General features: G+C 44.1%; 1 protein-coding gene across 10 annotated transcripts in view; it reads right to left on the reverse strand.

Annotated features, from left to right (window-relative positions):
* The window catches only part of LOC119659810, a 58,588-nt gene that overhangs the window by 2,243 nt on the left and 31,930 nt on the right, over positions 1-24,415 (reverse strand). For 9 of the 10 annotated variants that reach the window (XM_038068090.1, XM_038068088.1, XM_038068086.1 and 6 more), the window contains 8 exons: positions 19,257-19,398; positions 18,454-19,190; positions 17,952-18,393; positions 17,656-17,880; positions 17,415-17,566; positions 17,187-17,308; positions 10,725-10,961; positions 4,010-4,201 (listed from right to left, as the gene is read on the reverse strand). In XM_038068090.1, the coding sequence (XP_037924018.1) occupies positions 4,010-4,201; positions 10,725-10,961; positions 17,187-17,308; positions 17,415-17,566; positions 17,656-17,880; positions 17,952-18,393; positions 18,454-19,190; positions 19,257-19,398 (2,249 nt within the window). The remainder of the gene's footprint in view (positions 1-4,009; positions 4,202-10,724; positions 10,962-17,186; positions 17,309-17,414; positions 17,567-17,655; positions 17,881-17,951; positions 18,394-18,453; positions 19,191-19,256; positions 19,399-24,415) is intronic. The other variant, XM_038068092.1, reaches the window with a different exon arrangement.

Here is a 24,415-nt window from a genome sequence, read left to right on the forward strand (position 1 = left end):
CCAATCTGCCTGTTGAATACAATAGGGACAATGAAGCAGAGAGTCATGCTTGTTCTTTTCGTCCGAGAAGAAGCTACGATTATCACCTTAGCAGATGGCCTGAAGGTAGTTGTTAAAACAAAGCATGTAGATGATGAAGACGCGATGGAGACAGGGAGGGCATGAGGGCCACCAAGGCACTTGTAAAAATGTTGGTGGGCCGAAACACTGTCGGAAATTGCTTCTACCGGGAAAAGTGGTGCAATCCACTCTACTTTACAAGCAACCTGTGTGGGCAGAGGTGTTTACAAACTATCAGAGAAGGAAGCACGTACATTCGAGGGTTTGCAGCGCTTTGAAGGTTTACAATGCTTTTAGAACAACATCAAATGAAGCACTCCTGGTGGGGATGGGCACAATCCCTGTCGACATTCTAGTGCGAGAAATGAGTGTACAGCACCATGCTTGTTGTCTGCAGGGATACGCAAAGCGCCCGTAGGGGTGGCTACCAATCTCGTGAAGTAAGGCTGGGGAGACTGGGAGCGGTTCTTACTGAGTGCGAATCTCATAGGCGATTTTTTTGGGGGCATACATACACCGATCAATTTGGATCCTTATAGCATGAGCGGAGTTTCCATATCTCTCAACAGGCGTATTCTTCCGCTTGGATAAGAGAATGCCCGGCGGATGCATATGAATACAGTTCGCATGGTACGCATTTGGAGCTATTCAGGAACGAGAGTTAGATCAATTTAATAAAACCACATGAATTATGCGGTTTCCTTCAATATTTAATGCTGTAAGGGACATAGCTCAAGATATCTTAGTGGCATTTAAATGCAAATAATTTACTTGGAAAGATCGCTGAGCTGCGTGCAGAAAAGCATGCAAACTCCATCCAGTTCAAAGACCTGTACAAGTTTCCTTGTACTGAACTGCCTTAACAAAGTAACATACATTAAGCAGGCATCTATTGCCAGGCTTAGAAAGGCGAATGGATGCACAAAGATGAAGAACTTTCCACTGGCAGCAGAGGCAGGGCATAAGGGAGCCAAAGCATTAAGAGCGGCGGCGACCAGTTCTTGTTTAGAAATTAAGCGAAAAAAACGCCAATTGAGCATCGAAATGATATCGCGCTGCTATCCACCCTTCTGGAAGACGAACTCCACACTGTGGCGGCGTTCAGTGTCCACCACACCCGGTCGTTCGTCTTTTCCCTCGACCCTGAGATCGTCCAGGAGATGTCTCCTTGATACGCGCATCTAGAGGCAGCGATGCGCTACAGGTGAAGTGGACAGATCTGCCGCCCGCTAACATGAGCAGATTGCTGAAAGTGGTCAAGGCCTCCAATTTCGATGAGCAAGTAATATTCGCAGATCAGCTCGTTTATTCGGAGCCTTCAATTTCCGCTGTCGGTACGCGCCAACAACACGCCTTATCCATTTTCCCTGCAGACGAGAACGTTGTTACAAAAGGAACTAGCAACACTTCGGCTTAGCATAGTCCAGTTGATTGACGCTCAAGGGGCTCAACAATTTCAGCCATGCCAACGCTCTAAGGTGCATCGTCAAAACCGCAGCGCCTTGGGATCCTTCGATGTGCCAGACAAGCGAGTTTGAAAGACATATTACATCGACGATTTGCTTTCGCAGAACCAGGTCAACCATTGAAGTCCTCAACTTGGTTACTGGGTTGGCTGAAAATACAATATGCGGAAAGGGTAGAGCCAGCAAGTATTGCGCAGTACTTTTCCATAATAGGCATTCATTCAATTCAGTCAATTGAAACCTAATATGGAGGTCTGGTGACGATCGGTGAATCCAGGTATCTGGCTGCACTTAGCATTTTGCTATCTGACAGAAACACGACTCTGGTAAGACTCAGATGACAGATTCAAAGAGTACGTTATCGCAACACAGGTGTAGCACAGGTTTCTGTGTTGGGTCACCATTGTGAAACATCATATATAATAATTTCCTTAAAGGCTGAACTAAATGTGTGTTATCCCTTCAGGACTGCCTCAGGCGACGTGGCAAACGCCTTTGCTGGAATGATGCTAATGGACATTCTAGTGTATTATGCGTCCAGTTTTCCTGATAGACACGCGAAGAACGTTAGAAACAGAGGAATCAATGAGCAAGTGACAACAATGATAAGGACAATCGGGAAAAATCATTGGACACACAGAAGATCAAGGTCTAGACGCAGGGGGGGCACCTGAACTCCAGTAGCTAGTAAACTCCTAACATTTAACATGCGTCTGGAAAGGATAACGTAGTTATTAGCTTTGTCGCGTGTTACATGGGTCAATATTCCCGCCACGGTTGATTTTCCGGCAAACGTGGAGGCGCAGAAGGACAATGCATATCTCCAGAAACTTAAGAGCAACTGCAAAAACACATTAAGGGAGGTTTCTATCTTTGGCACAACGTCTAGCACATCAGACCATATGTTCTGAGCGATTTCCGTAAGGAAGTATTTTACGCCATTCACAATCCCGCGCACCTAGGCATCTGGACAACGATGGTTGACCTCAAAATATTTTAGACCATCTATTTAATTTTAATTAATTTTTGGGATTGACAATGCATCGCATTTCAGAAGCGCAAAACTACAAAACATGTCATGAAAGAGGTAGGCATGTTCCTTCGGTCCACCAAGCGCTTCCACACAGTCCGTTTTTATATAAATAATCGGCCCTTTGCACGACTCGAAAGTTTTGAGGTATTGCTTCACAATCATCAATAGGTTCACGCGGTGGTCTGAGGCGATATTTCTGAAAGACATTTTTGCACAAACTTGTGCCGGTGCCTCCTATCAAGGGTGTATCAGGCATTATAACCGCAGATCAGGGAAAATAGTTCGAGTCTTCCCTTTTCTCGGAGTTAGGCGCATACCATTCGCAGCTCAATGGGATGCTTGAAAGATTGCACTGGACGCTAAGTCGCTATAATGGCCCAAAATAATCCTTCTTTACACCAAGCCCTGCCACTTGTTCTACTTGGCCTCTGGACAGCCAATCGTGAAGTTCCGCGAAGTTGGTATACGGGGAGAACCTGATACCGTCCTACAACCCTGTAATCGATATTAGCTTGAGCTTTAACCCCACCGGATTGTTGCGTCTGCTTAAGGACACAGTAAGGAGGCTGAAGCCGCCACTACCCACCAAGTGCGTGAAAGACATGATTGGTGAGCCCAGGGAGTCGTCCTAATGAACGTCGGAATAATGATTGACGCTTCGTAGCGACCTTACGAGGGTTTTTTCGAAGTCCTCGAGTGAGGCTCACACCTTTTTAGCTTCAACGTGGAAGACACACTCAAGAAGGTCTCCCTAGCTGGGCTAAAACCTTTTTTCCCGGAAGAAAACACCGACAGAAAGAATAGATCTAGCTCATAGCTATCTGGAGGGGCATAATTGGAGATACATTAGGAATGACAATGTGATTATTATCATACCTGAAGTATCTAGTTGAAAAATTAATGACTAACGAATATGATATGGCTCGAAATATGCTCTTTCATTTATTTTTATTGCGAAACCAAACTCTGTGTAAATCAATTCAAATGACTAAATATTGTACCTTCGTGAACTCATCCAACTTCCACCATAATTAGCCGTTCGGGCGCCTCGAATTTACACTCATCAGAGTATATCATTAATAAGAGCGGTCATTAGAATGGAATCAAGCCAAAACCGATTATGCCACTTTTTTCAAACTCTTCCAACCATATCGTCAAGAATTAAGAGTATAAATTAAATCGAAAATGGATTCGTGAAAGGTTCAGTCAATCTTGCTGTCGATTCCGCCGAGTAGCCACATAAAGTAACTGAGACCAGTTGATTCCACTCTCGCCCAATTTAAATTCAAATTAGCATTGGGTTTGCGTGCCGACATCAGAACCTACTCACATCCATTCGGGTTCATTATGCTTTGTTACATTATTCTTAGACGAGGGCATAGCTCTCCAATTTGAATACGAAATAAGTTTCGAAAATCATAGTTAATTCCTGGAGGTAATAAATTCTCACCTTTGTTAGCATCTCATGACCGGCTGTGTAATAGACTAGAACCGGCAAACCGGCGACACTGGCCGCCATCCACTGGATCACCAACTTCAGCTGGACATCTCCCATCCCTGTCGAGCCACAGCCCCAATTACCTGTTGCTATCGGACATAAACTGCTACTTCGTCGGCCATGCTTTTGACCCAGTTGCGAAATCTGTAAGGAATGGATACAATTAGAACAAATCTTGGGGTAGAAGGGGAAGATATGAAACTATTATGACATTGTTCCTTCTGAATGCAAGTCGGATGATCGAAGGCATGAAGGGGTTGAATTGTGGAATAAGCGAATGCTGCTAGTTTAGAGCAGAGCAAAGGCATCCTTAGCGATCGAACTTCCAGTAGAAAACTCCAAAAATTGGGCGATTTACTTGTAAGCATGCAGTTTGAATTCGCAGGTGATCATTTACCTCTTAAGCTAGCTAGCCTTACATGTACAGCAAATTTTCACGAAAAAGTCTCCAGGATTTTCACGGGGTTTCCTCTACCAAATCCTCGCTCATATATGGGAAATATTTTTCCCAAGGAAATTGTCAAAACAAGTCGCAGGTGAATGCATTTATGCACAGAGTGTTGGCCGCTGTGGGACTACCAACTAAATACCGCCCCATCGTCAGAAAATTAGTCTGGAACCGTTTATCACATTATTTCGGGCTAGCTCCCGAGCTCTTCTGCCTTGGGGATCCTTCACGTCAAGGAATTTCTTTCACCAACGGGAGGGGAAAGGAGGAAGGAAACTGGTAGTTGAAGGAACCCCTTGTCATTCGACGCCACCACTGGTCTAGTTCTATTTTCTTTGCAACGAAAAGAGCGCGAGCGTAATACGCAACCCAACCTGTGAGCACTTGTCCTCAGCCTGGTGGGTTCTGCCCTCCGGACCATCTCAGACGATGCAGCGTTCGTCATTTCGGGAATGATGCCGACATCCGGGCGAACAAGATGATGAACATATATAAAATAGATGGACCCCTGATGTCCTGATCCTTTATCGTAAGTGAAAAGCGATGGGACTAGTCAGAAACGGGTCGTTGGACTTACAGATTGATCCGGGGAGTGGCTGGAGGAAAAGCACGGGCAGATCCATTATAGTCTCACCCAGTTTTTCGCCAGACATGGAGGACATCGTCAATACCTGTATTTAAATTGAGCACCTCACCTGATTATCCAAATTGCGACGTGGTCTCACTTATTCTTCCAGTGTCGCAGATTGGTGAAAGAAAGGAGGAATCTAGAAGAAGCTCTAGGTGAAGTGCTATCTCCGGAAAATTTTGTCTGAAGATTGGTAACTTATCAGGAGGATTGGAATTAGATCGGCTCCATGATCGCAAGAATCGAGGATAAACTACAAAATGTAGAAGAAGTGAGGAAGGCGCAGTTATGAACTCCGTCAATAGAAAGAAGGAAACTTAGCTAAAGTAAGGTAACTCCGCCCCGTAATGTAATACCTTAAGTTGAGGTAAGTTGGAAGTGGGTAAAAATCCAGCATCCTGACATGTTGAGAACAGAGTCTTTTGAAGATTTTCATTTCCTTAAAAAAGGAAAAAAAAAAAAGAAAATCAAAACCAAAAACCAGACGGACGTAAATCTATGGGAAAGTACCTATAAAATCGTTCTGGGGCATTTTAGAGACCTTTCATCGACGACAGAATGGGTTCCGTAATACCAGATCAACCATTCATGCCATCATGATCCTGGACGTGAAAAATGCATCCAATTCGGCTAATTGAAACCTAATACGGGAATCTCTGGCGAAGATTGGTATTCCCACCTATCTCGCAACTATTGTCAACAGTTACAAGAACGGAGGCTTTGGTATGACACCGATAACGGAGAGAAGGAGCATGCTATCTCCACGGGTATCCCACAGGGTTCTGTACTGGGTCCACTGCTGTAGAACATTATGTAGAACGATGTTCTTAATCGTCCGGTTCCTGAGGTCACGGTGGTGGGATACGCCGATGAGAATACTGACTTATACTCATGTGATCGGTGCTGTTAAGGGTTGGATAAAAAGTTCAGGTCTGCCGCTTGCGGAGCAAAAACGGAAGCGATTCTCATCACCAAGCGCTTTAAAAGAAATTATGCCCGCATTCAATTTGGGAATCACATAATCATTTTCAAGCCTGGCGTTAATTACTTGGGAGTTATGATAGATGCGAAGCTCAGTTTTAAGCAGCCCGTGCACTATACATCCGAGAAAGCATCTATCGCAAATGTGGCCCTGGCAAGGATGATGCCAAACGTGGGAGGGTCACGGTATGTTTACAAGTTGCTTGTAGCTAGGGTAGTGCGCTCCATTCTTCTCTATGCAGCTCCAATTTGGAAAAAAGGTATTGCAGATCATATTTAACACTAACAAACTGAGTGCAGTCTACAGAAGAACAGCCCTAAGAGTGTGTGATGCATTCATCAACTCGGGAATGTTGCTGATTGATATCCTGACATGTCGAACATAAACAACATCAGGGTCCATATCTCCTTTATCGCAGACGAAGAACGCTGAAAGCGAGAGATCTGTCAATAGTTGTCAAGAGCTTTGGGAACACTCGGGGAAGGATCGGTGGGCACACAGGTTCATCCCTGCCAACAACGAGTGGTTGAAGAGACGAGTTGAGTGAGCTGATTCCACCCCGTGATGTACCTTAGATGGTTTCATGGAGCATCGGAGGAGTCGGGGGTGCTTTTAGTGGTTAAAAGAAACCAGACGCTGGCGGGTCCACGCCAGTGTCTTTCGATGATTTTCACTTCCCGAATAAAAAAGGCAAACAAACAGACAGTAAACCGGGAGGAGTTGTCAGATCTCCTATCAGGTGCGTCCCTTCGTGTGAATAAGGTGATTCCTGGCGGCGTACGGGCATGTACTTGTACGTGCAATCGGAGGTGCGCGTGCATGGTCATGTTTATACGCAGGTTGGGTGGGTGGGAGGAAAACGCCCAACCGTGGACAAAAATGGCTATTGGGAGGACATCCAGAACACAAAACCAAAAATCGTTGGGATGAGAAGAAGAAATGAATTTAATGCTAATTCGTACATTGAAAGATAGAGACAATATTGATACCACTCTGGTTGATTATGGAACCATCGGAGCATATAATTCAACAAGTGATAGGGAGGTGGTGACGTACATTGATCCGTTTAGGCAAAGTGAGGAAATTCTACGCTCACTACCCCGGGCCTGTGCAGATAGATGGACGAGCGGGTGTTGATAGTGGCAAAGGGTGTACAGGGCATAGCAAAGAAGAAGTAGTGTATGCCAACGATGAGAGAACTGATGCAGTGCTAGCAAAAGTACTCAGGGTGGAAAACTCCCTGAGATATACGGGTAATATCCTGAACACGCTGTACGGAGTATTCGAGCCGAACCACATCGTTCACGACTACATTAAGGTCGTAGTCCGAAACCTTAAAGGCACCTCCGAAAAGACCATGGGTGAATTGCATTTGACGGCCCCATGCACGATGAATACAGGACTGTTACACGCTCCTATAGTGACTCTATTAAGGCAGGTACCTATTGTTACCAAAAGGACGGAATGAGCAACTCAAAAAAGCCCAAAGTGGAAACCTGTAGAGGGCATAAAAGGGAGCAGAAAAGAAATAGAGGATATTAATGTAAAGCTTACGACACCAAAAAAGTGCAGAAATTTCAAAGGACCGGCGATGGGGTGAATGTCATGTTGGATTTCAAATCGGATTCACAAATGAAATACCAGAAGACGAGAGCAAATGTTTGTGGACAATTGTGAAGTCAAAGAAGCTGGTAAAACGTAAGAAGCGTCGTCCAGATGTGAGTTTGATCGCGAGCAGAGGTGACCTCCCCTATGCTAGGATTCTGCGGAAAATCAACATAGGTCCAACTTTAAGCAGCCTGGGAGATAATGCCGCAAAAATCAGAGGTACACAGAAGAGACCTTCGAAAGACGCAGGATCAAAGCACGTTCAACTATCCGAATTTGGTTAGGTGAAGAGGTTACAGTGAGGCAATTGATACTCGAGACAACAGTAGGGTGCGTGGACTTTGACAAGATTAGAACGAAGAAGGAGATACGGAGGGAACTGGTGCGGCAATTACCAATTCCAAACGGAAGTGCCGATACAACACAAAACTTGCCGAAAGCTTACGGTGGCATACAAACGACCGGCTTGCCAGCTATTTAGGGAAACAAGTTCCTGGAAGCTGGCAATGTCAAGATCAGATGGGTTGGCCGTAGGATTTGGGAGAAATCCTGAAATCTGTTTTAGATGTCTGTAGTACGGTTGTATAGTCAGATTTTGCACAAGTAGGCATGATGTGATTTGACCGATACAGACAGTGCGGCGAAAAAGGCCACCTGGCATGAAATTGCGAGAAAGATCCTGAATGCATGCTGTGCAAATATGCAGGATGCAGCCAACGTAAAATACTCGCTGTCTAGGAGGGAACCAAAGGGAAAGAGTAAATGAGGTTTATTCAGATAACTACTGCGACACCGGATATAATCTTTTAAGCCCGTCATTCCAAGAGCTCGATGTGTATATGGCGATTATTAGCAAACCATACAGAGAAAAAGACGACGCGTGTTGGCCACCGGCAAAAGGGGAAAGTGCCAAACCATTTCCTTCGCTGGACATTGTGTTTGTTAATATCGGAAGTACCTATACCTTCCGTAAAGGGGGGATAGGCTCAGTGGTAGATATTACCTTGAAAGCAAAAATAACTCCTTTAGGGAGCTAAGTGAACCCGTTGGGAGGAGCTTATAGAGCGGTAATGGCTAAACTGAATGGTCGCAAGGCCCCGCAGATCAAGTACCCAGTTTTATTGCGATGAATAGTGATTACTCTGTCCCCTCAGCAAAGCAAATAGACAACTACAATCGAAAGACAGCATCCCCCACAGGATATTCCAGCTGCTTGCCAATACTTGCGAAAAGTTAGGGGCTAAAAACCCGGTATGGACGGAATATCGAACGTGGCTTTGAATGCGTCGATAAAGGCAAGATCGGAGTGGTTCATTTCCACTTTTAATACCTGTTTAGAAGAGGTCACTCTTCCGAATTAGTGAAAAAAACAAATATTGGTGCTGCTACTGGCAAACCACCTAGTTAGATATCGTTGTATTGTCCCATTTGTTTATTGGGCAGTATGGGAAAGCTGTTGGAGGGCATTATACATAACAGGCGTAGAGGAAGCAGGAGGCATGCCCACGATCAATAGTGGATGCTATCAACGCAGTGGTAAATCTGGCAGAGGAAGCAATTGTAGGTATAAGGTGGCAGGGCGGTATCAAAAAATGCTGAACTATCATCACTTCGCTGTGAAGAATGCTTTCAACTCAGCGTAATGGCAGCACATGATAAGATCCCAAGCCAGCTGAATGTGTGAAGGTATATTCAGCTAGTCACGAGATACTATTTTCTGGGTAGAAAGTGCCGCTATGACACCGACGTAGGCCCAGTTCAATATTTGGTAATCGGCGGAGTGCCTCAAGCATCGCTGCTGGCCCACTGGAACGTGATGCATGGCCGTTTGCTGCGCATGAAACTCCCGCGAAAAGCTACTGCTATGGCTATGCTGAGGACATCTTAATAGTGATTATAGACAAACATGAGACATAGGTCAAGCTGATTAAGGAATGGTTGGCATCACATGGGTTAGATTTGGTGGAGCACACGCCTGAGACTGTACTATGTACTGTCACAAGTTCAAAAAAGTTTTAAGGTTTTGTGTGCGGCAGCATGATAGATTCCAAGCCTCTCATCAGATACCCAGGTGCAATCTGGATAATCGATTAGCCGTCAAACAATACTTGAGCTACGAGGAAGCAGAAAGCTTATCGACATGATGCCCACTATTGGAGGAGTCAAACCTAGAATGTTGTTCTTAGCTAGTGTTTGCTCATCCATTCTTTTATATGTAGCACCAGTTTGGACGAGGGCCCATAATGTCCAGGCGTATAGAAGGAAATTATCTGTAATATATCGTCTTAGTGCGTTAAGGGTCACTAGCGTATTCCGAACAACGTCAGATGAGGCAGCTTTCCTAATTGCGGGAATGGTGTCTATTGATATTTTGGCTGATGAGTTGCAAAAATTGTTTAATAAGTTTTTGTTGGAAACGCCGACAAATCAAACATGCTGTAAGAACCTGGAACAATCCGCCCCAAGAAAGCTAATTTTCGTTCGATGATTTTGGGTGTCAAGGACTCAACGCAGCCTCGAGGGTGCATGGGTGCGGGAATTCCTAACGCTTGATCTATTCAAGGTAGACCTTGAAGAATTCCTGCTTGTATATAACTAGCTTGAAAGTAGAACATCACGTTTGATCGGATGGATCTTTTAGCTTGAATTTGTTGATCATTTCTGGAGGTCTTCCTGCACCCTATGATACCAGAGTTAGTTTCACCTAGTTAATAACAAGCGAAAAAATCATTATCATAACAATTGTTGGAGCTGAAAGCCAGGCAAACAGTATTAGCAGAGGTTCAGGTTTCCTCATAGATTTTCAGTGTACGAGTATCTGCACTTTCAGTTTCCATCTGTAGTTGCATCTGCGCATTCACTGGGTTGCATATTAGTGTATGAGGCATGTTAGCTTGTTTCGCTGCTTTAGTTACAATGCACTTATGAATTGCAGTGTTGTTTTGCACTCTGTGTAATCGTGTGAAATATTAATTAATCAAATTCTATTTTCTAGCCCTACCTTAATTGTGATGTCGTCGCAATTCAACGATTGCGAACAAGAAACTGACCAACTTAAATATCTCTTTGCCGAAGGAGGAGGAGTTAGCCTAGACTTAGGATGCCTTCTGGGCTTCCCATTTGAAGATTGTCTTCTTGCCGAGTCTGGTGGGATTGCAGTTGTGGTAGTACTAGTAGCAGTTGCAGTAGTATTAACCAAACACTGGTCGTGCTTGTTAGAAGGCTTCTCATCATTTTTCTATCGAAATATTGGATGAATTTTTGATTTAGACAAAACTTCAATTTCGAAGCTATCAATTTTTCAACTGTGTTTTGTTGTTACACAAATTTGGCTGGGTTACTACTCGCATTGAGTTTAGTTTAAGGTTTGAAATGTTAAACGCATATTTTGACTTTGGAGTGAACATAGATAGTCGGGCAGGACTTGAAAGTTAGTACAACTAAGGAGAAGTGCATTTTTTATGGTTATTAAAAGCTGAAGCTTCTAAATTGAAGATGTGCCATTTATAGTGCAAGGAATTCATGATCGTTTGATAATCTTTTTGAAACAATATAGAAAGGTTGACATGCATGTTTGATTCCGAAAGTAAATGAGTATATATGATTGTTTAGAGCAAGAGGACGTGAGGAGATTAAGATATAGTCTTAGCTCTCATTCTCTACTAATTTAAATAAAAGTTTGTCATGCAACAAATATTTATAGTTAGCACTTAGCAGGCTTGCACCATCCGCAAGCAAACCACATAGAGGTAGGCGCTTGTACTTCCAATGAGTTCATGTAGTTGCCCATCTGACTGAAGTAGGGTTGCCAACAATCCAATTGCCCCCTTCTTTAAAGTGTGACCTATCCACTGCCACTTCCGTCTTCCGATCACAGTGCGTATGAGTGGCAGGCCTGTGCGCCGACCAAGTTCTTCGTTTGAAGGAGTGTCAGGCTAGCGCACTCCAATGTCACGACGCAGGTAGGTATTCATGAAAGCTTAGAGCTTCTGGGTAATAGTGGAGTTCACTTTCCATGTGCTAATCTCAAATAGCAACACAGAAAGAACCCTAGCACAGAACAGTCTCAATTTGCTCCTGATGTTGAGATAAATACATTTCCAGATTTTAGACAGGGCCGCGAAAGCGGATCTAGCGCTGTTAATACGTCGTTGATGAATAGCATTGTTCAAGATTCACGTCTGCTTCCACTTGGCTTTCTAGAGTACAAAAGCACATTGTTGCAAGAGGGGCAGGAGTACCCTCCAAAGTTTCACCATCTTACTTCAATTAGGCCCATAATGTCCAGCTTAGATCGCTGGAATTGCCGCTCAAGTTGCAGAGAGTGATCATTTTAGTCACCTCTTACGATAAACAGGGAAGACAGAATGTATTCTTAAGCCCCAACTCACAGGCACAGGAGTAACTAACTGGATGCGAATGGAGTTTCACTGACACCAGGTCGCCTCAATAAGTACGTCTGGCCTTAGCGCGCTGCAAGGGGTTATTATAAGGCAGACTAATTGATCATTATGTCTGTCCTAACAAAATTGACACTAGAGCCAATGAAAAGTAAAATAATAAACAAGCTGGACCCAATAAGTGGGGCATGAAGCAGGATCACATCTGATTAATACTGATAACCAAGAAACAAAGCCGAAGAGAGGCTAGGCTGGCGAGTCAGGCAATGGTGTCAATTCCACATCAACCTACCGGGAAGACCATAACTGACGAAGAACAACGATCAGAAAGCAAAGATCAGCAAGAAAACATTAAGAAGAAAAAATCGCAGCCATGCGGAAGCCAAATGATATTTGCGCTACCTGAGACTGGAAGAAGCTCCCAAGAAAGTTCAGAAGTTTAAAAACAAGGGAGCAGTGGAGACCAGTCCCCAAACTTAAGAAAACCTTGTTTGGTTAAGGAGCGAAAGACACCCGTTGTTGGATTTAGAACAAGGTGATGATTCGAAAACAACGGTAGTGAATGTCACAGAATAGTTGCCTTAACGCGAAACTGAGGCATGTGATGCCACCAAGCCAAGATGACATTTGCCACTCAGCACGAAACTAGGAAGGAACTATTAGTGAGAGTCGAGAGGTTGTCGTCATCCTACCCCATAATGAGAAGATTTTGCTAAAGATCAAAAGAGAATTCGGATCACTAGGAACTGGGACAAGAATATTATATGAAGAAGAAAGCGGTAAACTATGTCTTGAGCAAATACTCAAGATGCTTTTAGACACAGTTTACCCTTACGAACGACCCTTTTTCAGTTGCCAGTCCAAAATGATCGGTACCTGATAACTGCCGTTACCGAACCAGGACGGAGGACACTCATCAGACGCTGCCTCACCTCTTCCTGGGGGCAGCGTGGCCGAAAGTGGCGACAGGTGGTATTCGCTCCATTTATATATAATAACAAATACAACGTGAGTATGGTCACGCTGCTTCCAGGGCAGCGTCTGATGAGTTGCCTCTGTCCTGGCCAAAATCGTTAGTTAACTTTTTTGAAAAACTTGCGTGTTTAACGACAACGAGAGCCGAAGTACGTCGCTTCCCAAGTGGTCTGATCCGTCATCAAATGGATGCGTACTCAGGACTTCCTGCATCCTCCAAGGAAAAAAAAACAATTTAAGAAGATTCGGTATGCGAGAAATGTCGGCAAGCTGTGAAGTTTCCGTTTTTTTTAAAAAAAAGGCGCTGTTCAGGCATAAACATCCGTGACCGTAACTGGAAATCGAATTGCAAGCATGAGATCGAGATCGTGAAACTGACGCGTCAACCACCTCCGGGATGGCATCGTAGAAGTTTGGGTTAACAGCGAGCCTTCTGTAATGGTTGTGGACTGCCTAAGTCAATCCGACTTTTCAAACACAAAGAAAATAAGGATTCGACCGCAATAATTGAGTTTTATTACAAACTGCAAGAGAGAATCGAGAAACATTATCGCGAAACTAACGCCTAACCATCTCAGTAATCAAACCGTTTATATTCTTCTTAGTTCGCTTCAATACAGGAATGAAAATCTGCCCTTCAATTGTCAGCTAGACCTGACCTTCCCTTCCCAGACATACAGGTATACATTATGAAAATTTCATCCTCCTCCGTTTTGATATGTTACATTGACTTGCGCTATAAAGTTTGTTGAATAAATTGGAAAAGGTAGGATTCTGTGCGACTCTTTTTACGGGCGGTATGTGCCGAACCTTAGCCTTAGATCACTCTGATCAGTAGAAAGTTGAAAGTGAGCTCGGCTCACTTAATCCTTGATGCCCTGCAGGGTTTTGGGTGCATTGGAAGGCTGCCTTATCTTAAAACAAGTGATATCTGCAAAAAGCCATCCTTTAGGCAGAAGCTGAATGAATGAATGAATGTAGCTTTCGAGGGACGGCTGAGCGGCAATGAATAAGTATTATTTACCGTGACACTATTTACCTTACGTATATAAAGGTCTACAAGCACTTTACCAGGTTTTACCGCTAAGGTGACTGGAGTAGGCGAGGCGGGACTCTTCGATAACTCCCAATTCTAGCATCCAATCAACTTTGACAAGCTTTGACAATCGCTGGAGATGATGCATGATACCTATGCCTAATAGGCCTGCCGTAAAGAATATGGTGAGAGCTATTAGAGTGCTCTACAACAGGTTATAGGAAGAAGAAAAAAATTCCAAAGAGAAGCCAAAATTTGCTGCCCCAACAGTGTCACAGGCAACCCAAGTGAGACTTTAATATATTGTCTTCAACCTGCCATCAAACGGAAAATGCGAGAAAAAGATATGTATTCTCTAGGGAAGCAGCAGGGGCCTAAGAGGGTAAAAAGCATACCAGCTAACCCCGACCTCAAAGGTCAGCAACATCTGAAAGGCCCAGAAAGGTAAATTTGCGAAAAGCCTATAGCCGTACTTAAACAGTCACATTGCGACTGTCAGTACGTAGAGACAACCCAGAAATTGTTGTCGGCTGGAAAAGTTCGAATCGGATGGGTTGTCTGAGAGAAGACTTCATTTGAAAGGTGTTTCAAGCGATTCATGTCTGGACACTTCGTAAAAGCATGTACCACCGACATTGATCGATTCGATAAATGCAGTAGGTGTTGGGAGAAAAGCCATATTGCCAAAACGTACAATATGGTCCGTTGTTATGTGAAGGAAAGGAGGAGGGACGGGATAGTCGGAATATTGCCGGAAGTGTTAAACGCCCGGAATCTAGAAAGGCGTCGAATTAAATGAAAAAATGAGGTCTATTCAAGTAAACCTTAGTTATTGCAGGGTCATCCATGATTTACTCGTGCAGATCATTTATGAATTTGTAATAGAAATTGGCATCACAAGTGAACCATACAGAAACCATGACGGTAGTGCATGGGTCACAGACATGACTGGCGGGCTGTCGACCTGGACGTGCTGCCACCAAGCGATACAATACACCATGAGTCAGTCGGCCGGTGGCTTCATGTGAGGGAAAATAAGTGGTACGTACGTGTACAGCTGCTACGCTCCACCCAGTTTCACATTGTCTGAGTTTGAAGACATGTTAGTCAACTTGGCTGCGGCCTCACAAAAAGAGCTCTCCATGTGGTACAATGTATCGCCAATTCCCGATTGTGGTTGAACAGTGAACTTATCAGCCTTCCATCAACCACCGAACCAGACGAACAGCTGAGAGGACGGTAGATAGGATCGACCATGTTTTAAGGAGCTCTGCTGGGAAGATGATGCAAACCGTGGGAGAGCGCCATGCAGCGTCGTATGCAGCAGGAATAGCGCTGCATGTTTTATGTAACGCCCATAGATAAATTGAGCGCGGTCTACAAAAGAACAGCCTGTTCTGTTCTGTTCTGCCTCGGCTAGATGATGTGGCATGCCTCATCTCAGGAATGTGAACGACTGATATCTTGGTCGATGAGATTGCAAGTGAAAGAAGCTGAAAGAGAGAGATCTATAAGTAAATCGCAACAGCGATGGGATCAGGTTGATTCCTGCCATCGGCGAGTGGCTGGTGAGAAGGATATATCAATTATAATTTTACCCAGTTTGTCACTGACCATGGAGGACACTATCAGTTCCTATTCAGATTCAAATTGAAGAACTAACCTGATTGTCCAAACTGCGATGAAATCCACGAGAACCCAGAACACGTATTCATTCTCCTAATGCCCAAGGTTCGTGGAAGAAATGTAGAGGGAAAATTTTATCCGGAGAATGCTAGTATGCCTGAAGGATAGGAATGCGATCACCTTCGTGGTCGCAAAGATCCAGAGTAAACTGCAAACAGCGGAATAAGTCAGGAAGGTACGATAACGAGCAATGAAGATAGTATAAAGGAAACCTGGCTAAAATAAGGTACCTTTGCCCTCGCCCAACCCAAGTCAGTGTATTTCGAAGATTTGCCAATATGAGCACGATTTACGGATTTTCCTGTCGACCAGGTAAAATTATATGTACCGATTTCAAGCATCCTTCAAACTGCAAAATTGGGTAGTTATGTTATCTCTCTGCAAATACTTACATCTCAATGAAACGAACATCATGGCCTAACGAAATATGATGACAAAGCAGCTTAATTTGTACTATTTGGGCTATGTTTGCCCTCAAAGCTGCTTTAGTAGGCAAACTGTGCTGAGAGGTGCCGAGGAGGCAGACGGGACAGTAACCCGGCTGAGCCAAGACCAAGTGGCCAAGGAGAACTTCCAGCAACGGGAAATATTGTATTCATATTGACTTTCTGGCCGTGGTGTAATAGGTGAACGCTTTGGGGCCTTGGGAGATCAGACCCGAGTCTTCACGGGAATCATCTGAAGTGGCTCCGGTCACAAAATCTCACCAGAGGTTATCTGGTACCATGGGAATCAGGCTAGCCCTCCGACGACACATGTCTCAGCAGAATTCTTGGGGGATGTGCTCTTGGCCCGCTTATTTGTTATTGAGAGAGTTTCAGGGGGGTTGTGCCCATATGGCGTGCTGAAATCCAGCGTGGAGTTGCGCTGTACAGCTCGGACAACGTACCCCTTAGTTGCAGTAGAATTGTTAGGTACATTTCGCATTTTCCGATATGAGTACTTAACCTCTACTGAGTATGAACAGGTACCGCTGTACGGGTCACAGCGGGATCCGTATCCAAAAAAGACCGTGGGGTTATGCCGACACCGCAGGTACTTGCGTAAAACCACTAGGCCATCACTAGAGAATTAGACGAAGAAGTAGTTGGTCCTGGAAAAAAGTATTAGGTTGATCAAGGATCATTGGAAATGGCGGACTAGGATAATAAGCAAGTTTAAGTCTACTTGGCTTGACGTTTTGACTGAAAACAAATAAATAAGGATGAAATTATTAAATATACAACATAAAGTGTTAGTGCCAAAATGCAAACTGAAATGCAATCAAGAGGGTAAACAAATATCTTTATAAGGCGACAGAAATCAAGGAAGAGGAAGCAAAGAGTGTCTTTTATATTAACAAATCTTTCAAAGGTCAATAAATTACCAGTTGAGCTGCAAGTCGGTGTTTGTATTTCGCAAGCTCCATAGAGAGCGATCGTGCATTCAGGGCTAGATTTTTCTTCTTTTGCTTGTATTGTTGGAGGGATGTTGCTTCAGCTGAAAGTCCTGAAATAAAAGAAAATCTTATTATCACACCACATCTATCGTAGGAGCAAATATTCTTCGAAAAAAGATAATTTAATTGTGTAGTCTACTCGACCAAGGATCTTACCGGAGCCTGAAACGCAGCCATCTGTTAAAGGAACCCCAACAAAACTCTCGCTCAAAGTTCGCTTCAACAAAGAATTCGCAAAAAGCATCACAGCCTCATCTCGTGGGTCTAATTCTTTCTTTTCGGTTTGTGTTGAGGACTTGTCAAGCCATCTGTAATTGAATTAGATTGTGAATATGATCATCAAAAGTTAGTTGGGTCCTGAAAGAACATGAAAATCTCAACTTTATATTGAACTTACTTCGAAAACTGGTCATAGATTTCTTCTAGTTCGGAACTATATTCGGTACTAAAACTAAATTTGGAAGATTCGCTAGTGTCTTTACGGGGAAGATGTTGCTGTTGTTGTTGTTTATTTCGAAAATTATTAAGCCACTCTTTTTCATGTTCTAATGATTCCTTGTAAAAGTCTTCATCAAGAGAATCCTCTTTCAGAACGAAACCGGTTGAACCGCCACGTCGTATCCTGTGGTAGAGCATTTGTAAAATTTGATCCACTGAATAAATAAATAGAGCAAAAATGACCTATCTCCTTACCTAACTGCGTCATCACAATTCTGTGATCCTGATATACTGATCCCAACTGCATAACTACTGTCGGTACTTTCGGTATAGGTACTTGATTGCCGCAATGCCTCCTTCAGTCTTTCAACGAAAACTTTTCGTTTTTCCGGTGTATCGAGTTCCTTGTTAAGTTTCTCGGCAGCATTGTCGCTTTCCTCGGAACTTTCGTCGAAACTCTCCTTAGCACTATGAAACTCGTCAGGATCCGAATCACAGCTGGAATATGCACTACTGTTCGTTTGATGGCAAACTACATCCCGATTGACAGGAAGGCATTCTCCGGATGAGCCCAAGATTATGAAACGACCTCTACGCCCTGAAGCTGTGGGTCCAGACACCACGGAAGATGAACGTCTTTCAGAGAGGACAGGCCCATTGTCAATTGGTTTCAGCCAAGATCGTCGCTGGTCGATGTCTGAATGATACAAAAATCATTTTTTTCTTTTATATTACGATCAATTGATTGTTATCTTACCATCGGCCATATGACCGGAGTCTGAGCTAGATTTCATAGTCGCCGTTGAGGGTTGCTTGATTACAATTGACGTCATAACATCGCCCCTGGGTGAACTGCCGCCACTCTCTCCTATCGGCGATAACCTTCCGTTAATTTCCTTCGATAGTCGCTTCTCTCGATTCTCTAATATCACATTGTTTATATTTTGTTTATAGGCTAAAAGGCACTTATTTAATTCACGTAGTATATTATCTTCTTCGAATTGATCAATAGGAAGGATACTGTAGTTTTCGGCATCGATTGCGCATATAGAAACTGCTCGCGGTTTCGACAGGATTTCCACGAGGGCTTTATTTTTCGGATCTATGATACGAGCTATTTGGTAGATACCCTCAATAAAGAGCGCCTCATTATCTTCCAGGGCTTCCATGAACAATAAGCTAATCATTGCTTCTGGTGTTGTACAGAGGGTTATGCATTCCTGAGAGTTACCCCCATACAGGACTTTTCCGCCGATACGGGCTGAGGTAAAGATGGTTTGTACGGTGTCATCTAAGGCATTCTCAATTCGTCCTTGATGCTTTATGTCCAGCGGACATAGAGCTAAATTGCATTCGGTCCAGTCTTCTATGGTTAGCCATTGTTTACCGGTCATTACTTTTCGATAGATCTTTACATGTGATTCGAACGATGTTTGCGTTTCAATCCATTCGAAGTAATGAAGGAAACATCGCAATTTGGCCTTTTGACTATTACTGAAAAAGATAAAGGTTAGCCTTAGGATCTCTGATAATAGTGCAGGCAAGGGTCGATCAATTTACCTATCTAAAGATCGAAAAAAATTTGTAAAATTAAAATCTTGAAGAGTTGGATGTGTCTTTTCAGTCCTTTTTGGAAATGTTGAAAAAAAGCCATTAGCTAGAACCGATGCAACAAAATTGTGGTCCAATTCGACGCAATCAGCTGAAAAATGTAATATTGGCTATTTAGTAACTGCAAACGCTTTTATTTTTCGTTAAATAATATCAAAACTATTAAATTGAACATCCCTGCCTTCCTCTGTGGCTATGATCCTTACTCCCATATACGAACATAATTGTCTAAGACCTTAGCTAGAGTTAAGAGATAAATGCCCTAAGTAGACACATGGAACTCAAGCAGGGGTTGACATTATGGACGTCAACAGCAGGAGTTGCTGTAAATTACTTACTGGACTCCAGGAAGTTTTCTTGATTCTCATATTTTTAAATATTTTCCTGAAGGGGTTTTTTTGAACAAAGCTAATTTGAGATGAGTCGCAAACCTAATCAAGCCTAATCTTCAAATTCCAAATCTCTGACCAAATTACGGAAACACATAAGTCTCAAGGCGGTTTGGGTCTGATCGCTTGCCCGGACCATCGAAGACGCCCTTATTGCGATTTTCCCAGTATCGGCACAACCCCATATCGATCACGGATATCCTCATTTCGACCAGTTACGTCCTTAGCGGCTTTACGACATTACTTGTCATGTAGACTTAACGCAACCGTTTTCTTAAGACATGCATTGATTTTATGACCACCATCACAGCCCCGCGGTGGCAAGCAACAACGATACCACTTTATACTGAGTGCATGACTCAGCATTCATACTGGTGGATGCAAGACGTATTAAATCTTTACCGAACTAAGGAATACTAAGGAGTTGAAAAATAACTCCTCGTTTGAGGTAGGTCCGAAAATTTCTTTGTCCGCTTGGGCGTAAACGTAACCCCCATGAAACTCCCACTAGGGAGCAACCGCTAATAACCGGGCTGAAAATATATGAACCAGGAATTCTCCTGAGACATGTAAATTCAGAGGGCTATCTCGGTCCCATGGTAACAGTATATCCTTGATAAGGTTTCGTGGCCGAAGTCCAGATAAGCCTCCTGCTGGATGAGTCTAATCGCCTATATAAGCCTTCGAGTATTGTTCTCCTGTATCACGGCTTGTAAGTCAAAGTGAGTACAGGGTTTTCTGGTGCCACCTTGGCCAATTGGTTTTGGTTTAGCCGATCACTCCCCTTGCAACAAAACGTTTCACTTCTATTACACCTTCCACTCCTTCGTTGATCATTCAGTGAGATTATTCAGATTCGCTTTGGGATAAAAATAGCATCAAAAGAACTTTTAGAGGGTCACTAACGCGTTCCTACATAGCTCAAAAACTGCTCAGGATCGAACAGAATATCGGCGAGACTGGCAAAGCATACGATATGAATCTTTAGACTTTTGTGCTCGGCAATAAATGTCTAACCTTAAGACAATCGCTCCTTAAGGTATACCCCCTTCCCTCCCTTCCTAACGTAGAGTTGCTTTATACAATCCATGATCTCGAGGAGAACATAGTTAACCATCTAACTTAATATAGAGGAGACCCCGAAGCAGGTTTATTGCAAGCTAGAAGACTGCAAGCCTCGGACTATTGCAAAAAACTCATTCACGGAAAGGAAACTAATGCCATACACTAGGTGTACAATTCTCACTGTACCAGACAACCAGATGATATCATCACAGGCAGCTCATACCCAGTGTATGATGTTCCACACTATTTTATCGCTGGTTTGGGCGGAGGTATTAGCCATGGAAACAAATCGCAATAGAGCGAACTATTGCCCAAGGTTCCATAGGAAGAAGAGGACTATGTCCAACGAGCTTTATTGGGGACTTACTCGCTTGTGCGAAGCGGCCAGAACTCCCGATCAGGCGAGTCCCTTCGTGCAGATAAGGAAATGCTCGGCAAATGCGTATGAATATACACTTGTACGCATTTGGAGGTGAACGTGAATGGGCATGTTTATGTACAGGTCGAATAATGAAAGGAAAACGCTCACCCGTGGACAAAAACGGCATTGAGGACAACAAACAAAAATGCGGAAACAAAAATGAAGGTTACTCTGGAGAAAAAGGCTGCTGAACAGAAGTGTGTCCTGGAAGAATCATCATTCATTTGGTTGGAGCCAAAATTGCTGAGCTGTCGGAACTCAATAAAGACAACGTGTACCAAGCAGTCAAGCATACGGTGGGAGCTACCAGGGTTCAGTATAACAAATCGTGGGAAGAATCGAAGGTCAATGCAGGTCACGTCCAACCGTACATTCGTGGAGAGGTAGAGACACAAGACGATTCTGGAAAAGGAAAATCCAAGGAAATAACAATAATAATAATAATTTTTGGCGCAACAATCCGATTAGGACCTTGAAGTGTGTTAGAGCACTTCATTCAAGACCGTAGCGGTACACTACAGGATTACAGTACCCTGTAGGAGGCAATGTGGTCAGTATTGCGCTCCCCCGAGATTATTACCCTGATTTGGTTCAGGTACTCATTCACAGCTGATTCGACTGGTATCCGACAACAAATCACGATCCAAATTCCACTACCACCAGTGAGATTTGAACCGCGATCTTCCGTATGACAGCCTTGTGCTCTAACTACTCGACTATCCGGACACTCAAAAGAAAATAACAGGTTCCCAAAAAACAACAAAAACGCGTGTCGCACACATTGTGGAAGTGACCTCAAATCTCCATAGGTGGGAAAATAGTACCGAGGGACCACCCAAAAAGTACGTGACGATCAGACTCAGGTCAAGCCCAAGAGGGCTTAAAAGAAAATGGAGAAAATGACATATATCCTGCCTTAGCAGAACAATTCAGGCGGCATCCATTGCAAGCCCCAAAAAGTTACTACTGGACGTTCGGAATGTCCCTATTGGATGGGTAGTCTGTTACCTTAGAAAGCAGATCTCGTTGAAAAGGTGCTGCAAGTATATTTTGTATGAAAATTTGACGAGGGCATGTACAAGTGCAGTTGACCGGTCTGACCGATAAAGTCGATGTGGGAAAAAAGGTCGAATTACCCGTGGATGTGACCCGGATCCCAAATGCATGCTGTGCGATGGAAGCGGAAGCCACAAGTGTCCTGAATTAAAAGAGATCTCATCGACTGTAGGCAGACCACCTACGAATCGAAGATAGTAATAGGCAAGCCCTATAGAAACTTTAACAGCTCCGCCTGACGCTGGCTTAATTCGAGGATATTTTGAACAGATTGGACGTGAAAGGACAAAGACTAAAAGTCAATGACTTAAATGCAATGGACCTGACTTTTGATGGTCCTTCTAGCTACGTCCTGTCAGAAAACACTACAGCCACAGTGATGACCAGGCCATCGTCTTTGACTTGAAGAACAAGACAAACGGTTGGGGAACTGCGCGTCTAAGAATGAGGAGAGTGTCAGGTTTTTCTGCGAAAACCATTCATTTATAGACATGTGGTTGAACCGGGATAGTATATCAGGTGCACGTTCCGCGACGGCATGCGACTCATCGATGCCAAGACATTATACTTTGTTCAGTAGAAGGCCTAACTGCTGGTGAAACGAGCGAGCCAGAAACCAATGGGGAGGAAGCTCGCTGCTTGCAAGATCTGGTCGACGCAGTGAATGGGGAATCGGCGACAAACTGATAACACGAAAAATCGGGGCCCTGCGAAAACCTTGTTAACTTAAGGCCGAGCAGATGGACCGCATTGTACGGGCACTATTCCCTGCACAACCCGCACGGGATGATGACGCAGAGAGGACTGCCGAGGACTGTCCACGTTTCCCTATAAAAGAGTTAGAACAGGCGGTCCTCTCTATGAAAAGCAAGAAGGGTCGTTGGAAGGTGGCGAGGCTTGTGCTGATCAGCAAAAGGAAAGGCGACCCTGAGTTGCCATCATCATACCGCCCACTTTGTATGCTTGATACTGTTGGAAAAATGCTCGAAAAGCTCATCAGAAGTCGACTCGCTCGCCAAGACAGGGAGATCCACAGTTGATGTTATCATGCAAGTTGTGGATGCAGTTCGTCGAGCGGAGGCACATAGCCGTCGAACTCGACGGGTGTTGCTCCCCGTAATGCTTGACGTCAGAAACGCCTTTAATTCTGTAACATGGAAAAACATTCTAGGCACACTAGACAATACTTTCCATGTGCCGAAATATCTCTTACGGATATTGAGGGACTATCTGAAAAACCACACTCTGATCAGAGGAGGATGAAGGTTACGTCGGTGGTAGCGCAGGGATTCATCCTACCGCCGGACCTCTGGGGCGCTTTCTATGATCTACTTAAACTCGACATGCCAGAAGAGTCGCGCCTGGTCGCTTATGCAGATGATGCCGCGGCGCTTGTTGCTGGACGCACTGTCGAATAGGCGCAAAGCAGACTTTCCATATTGATGCGACGGGTAAGCGGTTGGATGACTGCTCATAGTTTCAACCGTGCACTGGAAAAAAACCGAAGTAGTCCGAATTTCGACCCTGCGTTCCATATCGTTTGGCGGGGCGATAATCGATTCAAAACCAGCGGTAAAGTACCTTGGACAGACTCTTGACTCAAAAATGAGCTTTTTTGAGCAAATTAAAGCAGCAGCGAACAAGGCTACAGCTGGAGTTTCGGTCTTAAGTAGGCTAATGACAAATATTGGGGGTCCTACGTTTAGCAGGCGACGTCTCCTGATGAGTTCAACGCAGTCCTACTTTAGGGCGCAGAGGTATGGGCTGACGCTTTTGGCAGGGAGGTGTATTTTAAGTGTCTCGCACAGGTATAGAGACGAGGAGTTTTGTGGGTGGCGTCTACGTACCGCACTGTGTCTGAACCGGCCATGATGCTGATCGTGGGAGTAATCCCCGCTGCCCTTCTTGCTAAGGAGCGTTAAGCCATATACAAGGGCAAGGGAGGTGGTTGCTCGTGAAGAACGGCAACGCACCATAGTCGAGTGGCAACTCTCTTGGCAAAATGAAATTAGAGGTAGATGGATTACGCGGCTCATTGACAACTTAAGTGCGTGGGTGAATCGGAAGCATGGTGGGACTGATTATTTCCTTATCCAGTTCTTAAGTGGGAAGGAAGGTTTTCAGTCTTATCTGCACAAAATTGGAAAGGCACGATCTCCGGATTGTGGATTTTGCAA

Source organism: Hermetia illucens, chromosome 6 (genome assembly GCF_905115235.1).
Source record: "Hermetia illucens chromosome 6, iHerIll2.2.curated.20191125, whole genome shotgun sequence".
In the NCBI taxonomy this organism is placed as follows: domain Eukaryota; kingdom Metazoa; phylum Arthropoda; class Insecta; order Diptera; family Stratiomyidae; genus Hermetia; species Hermetia illucens.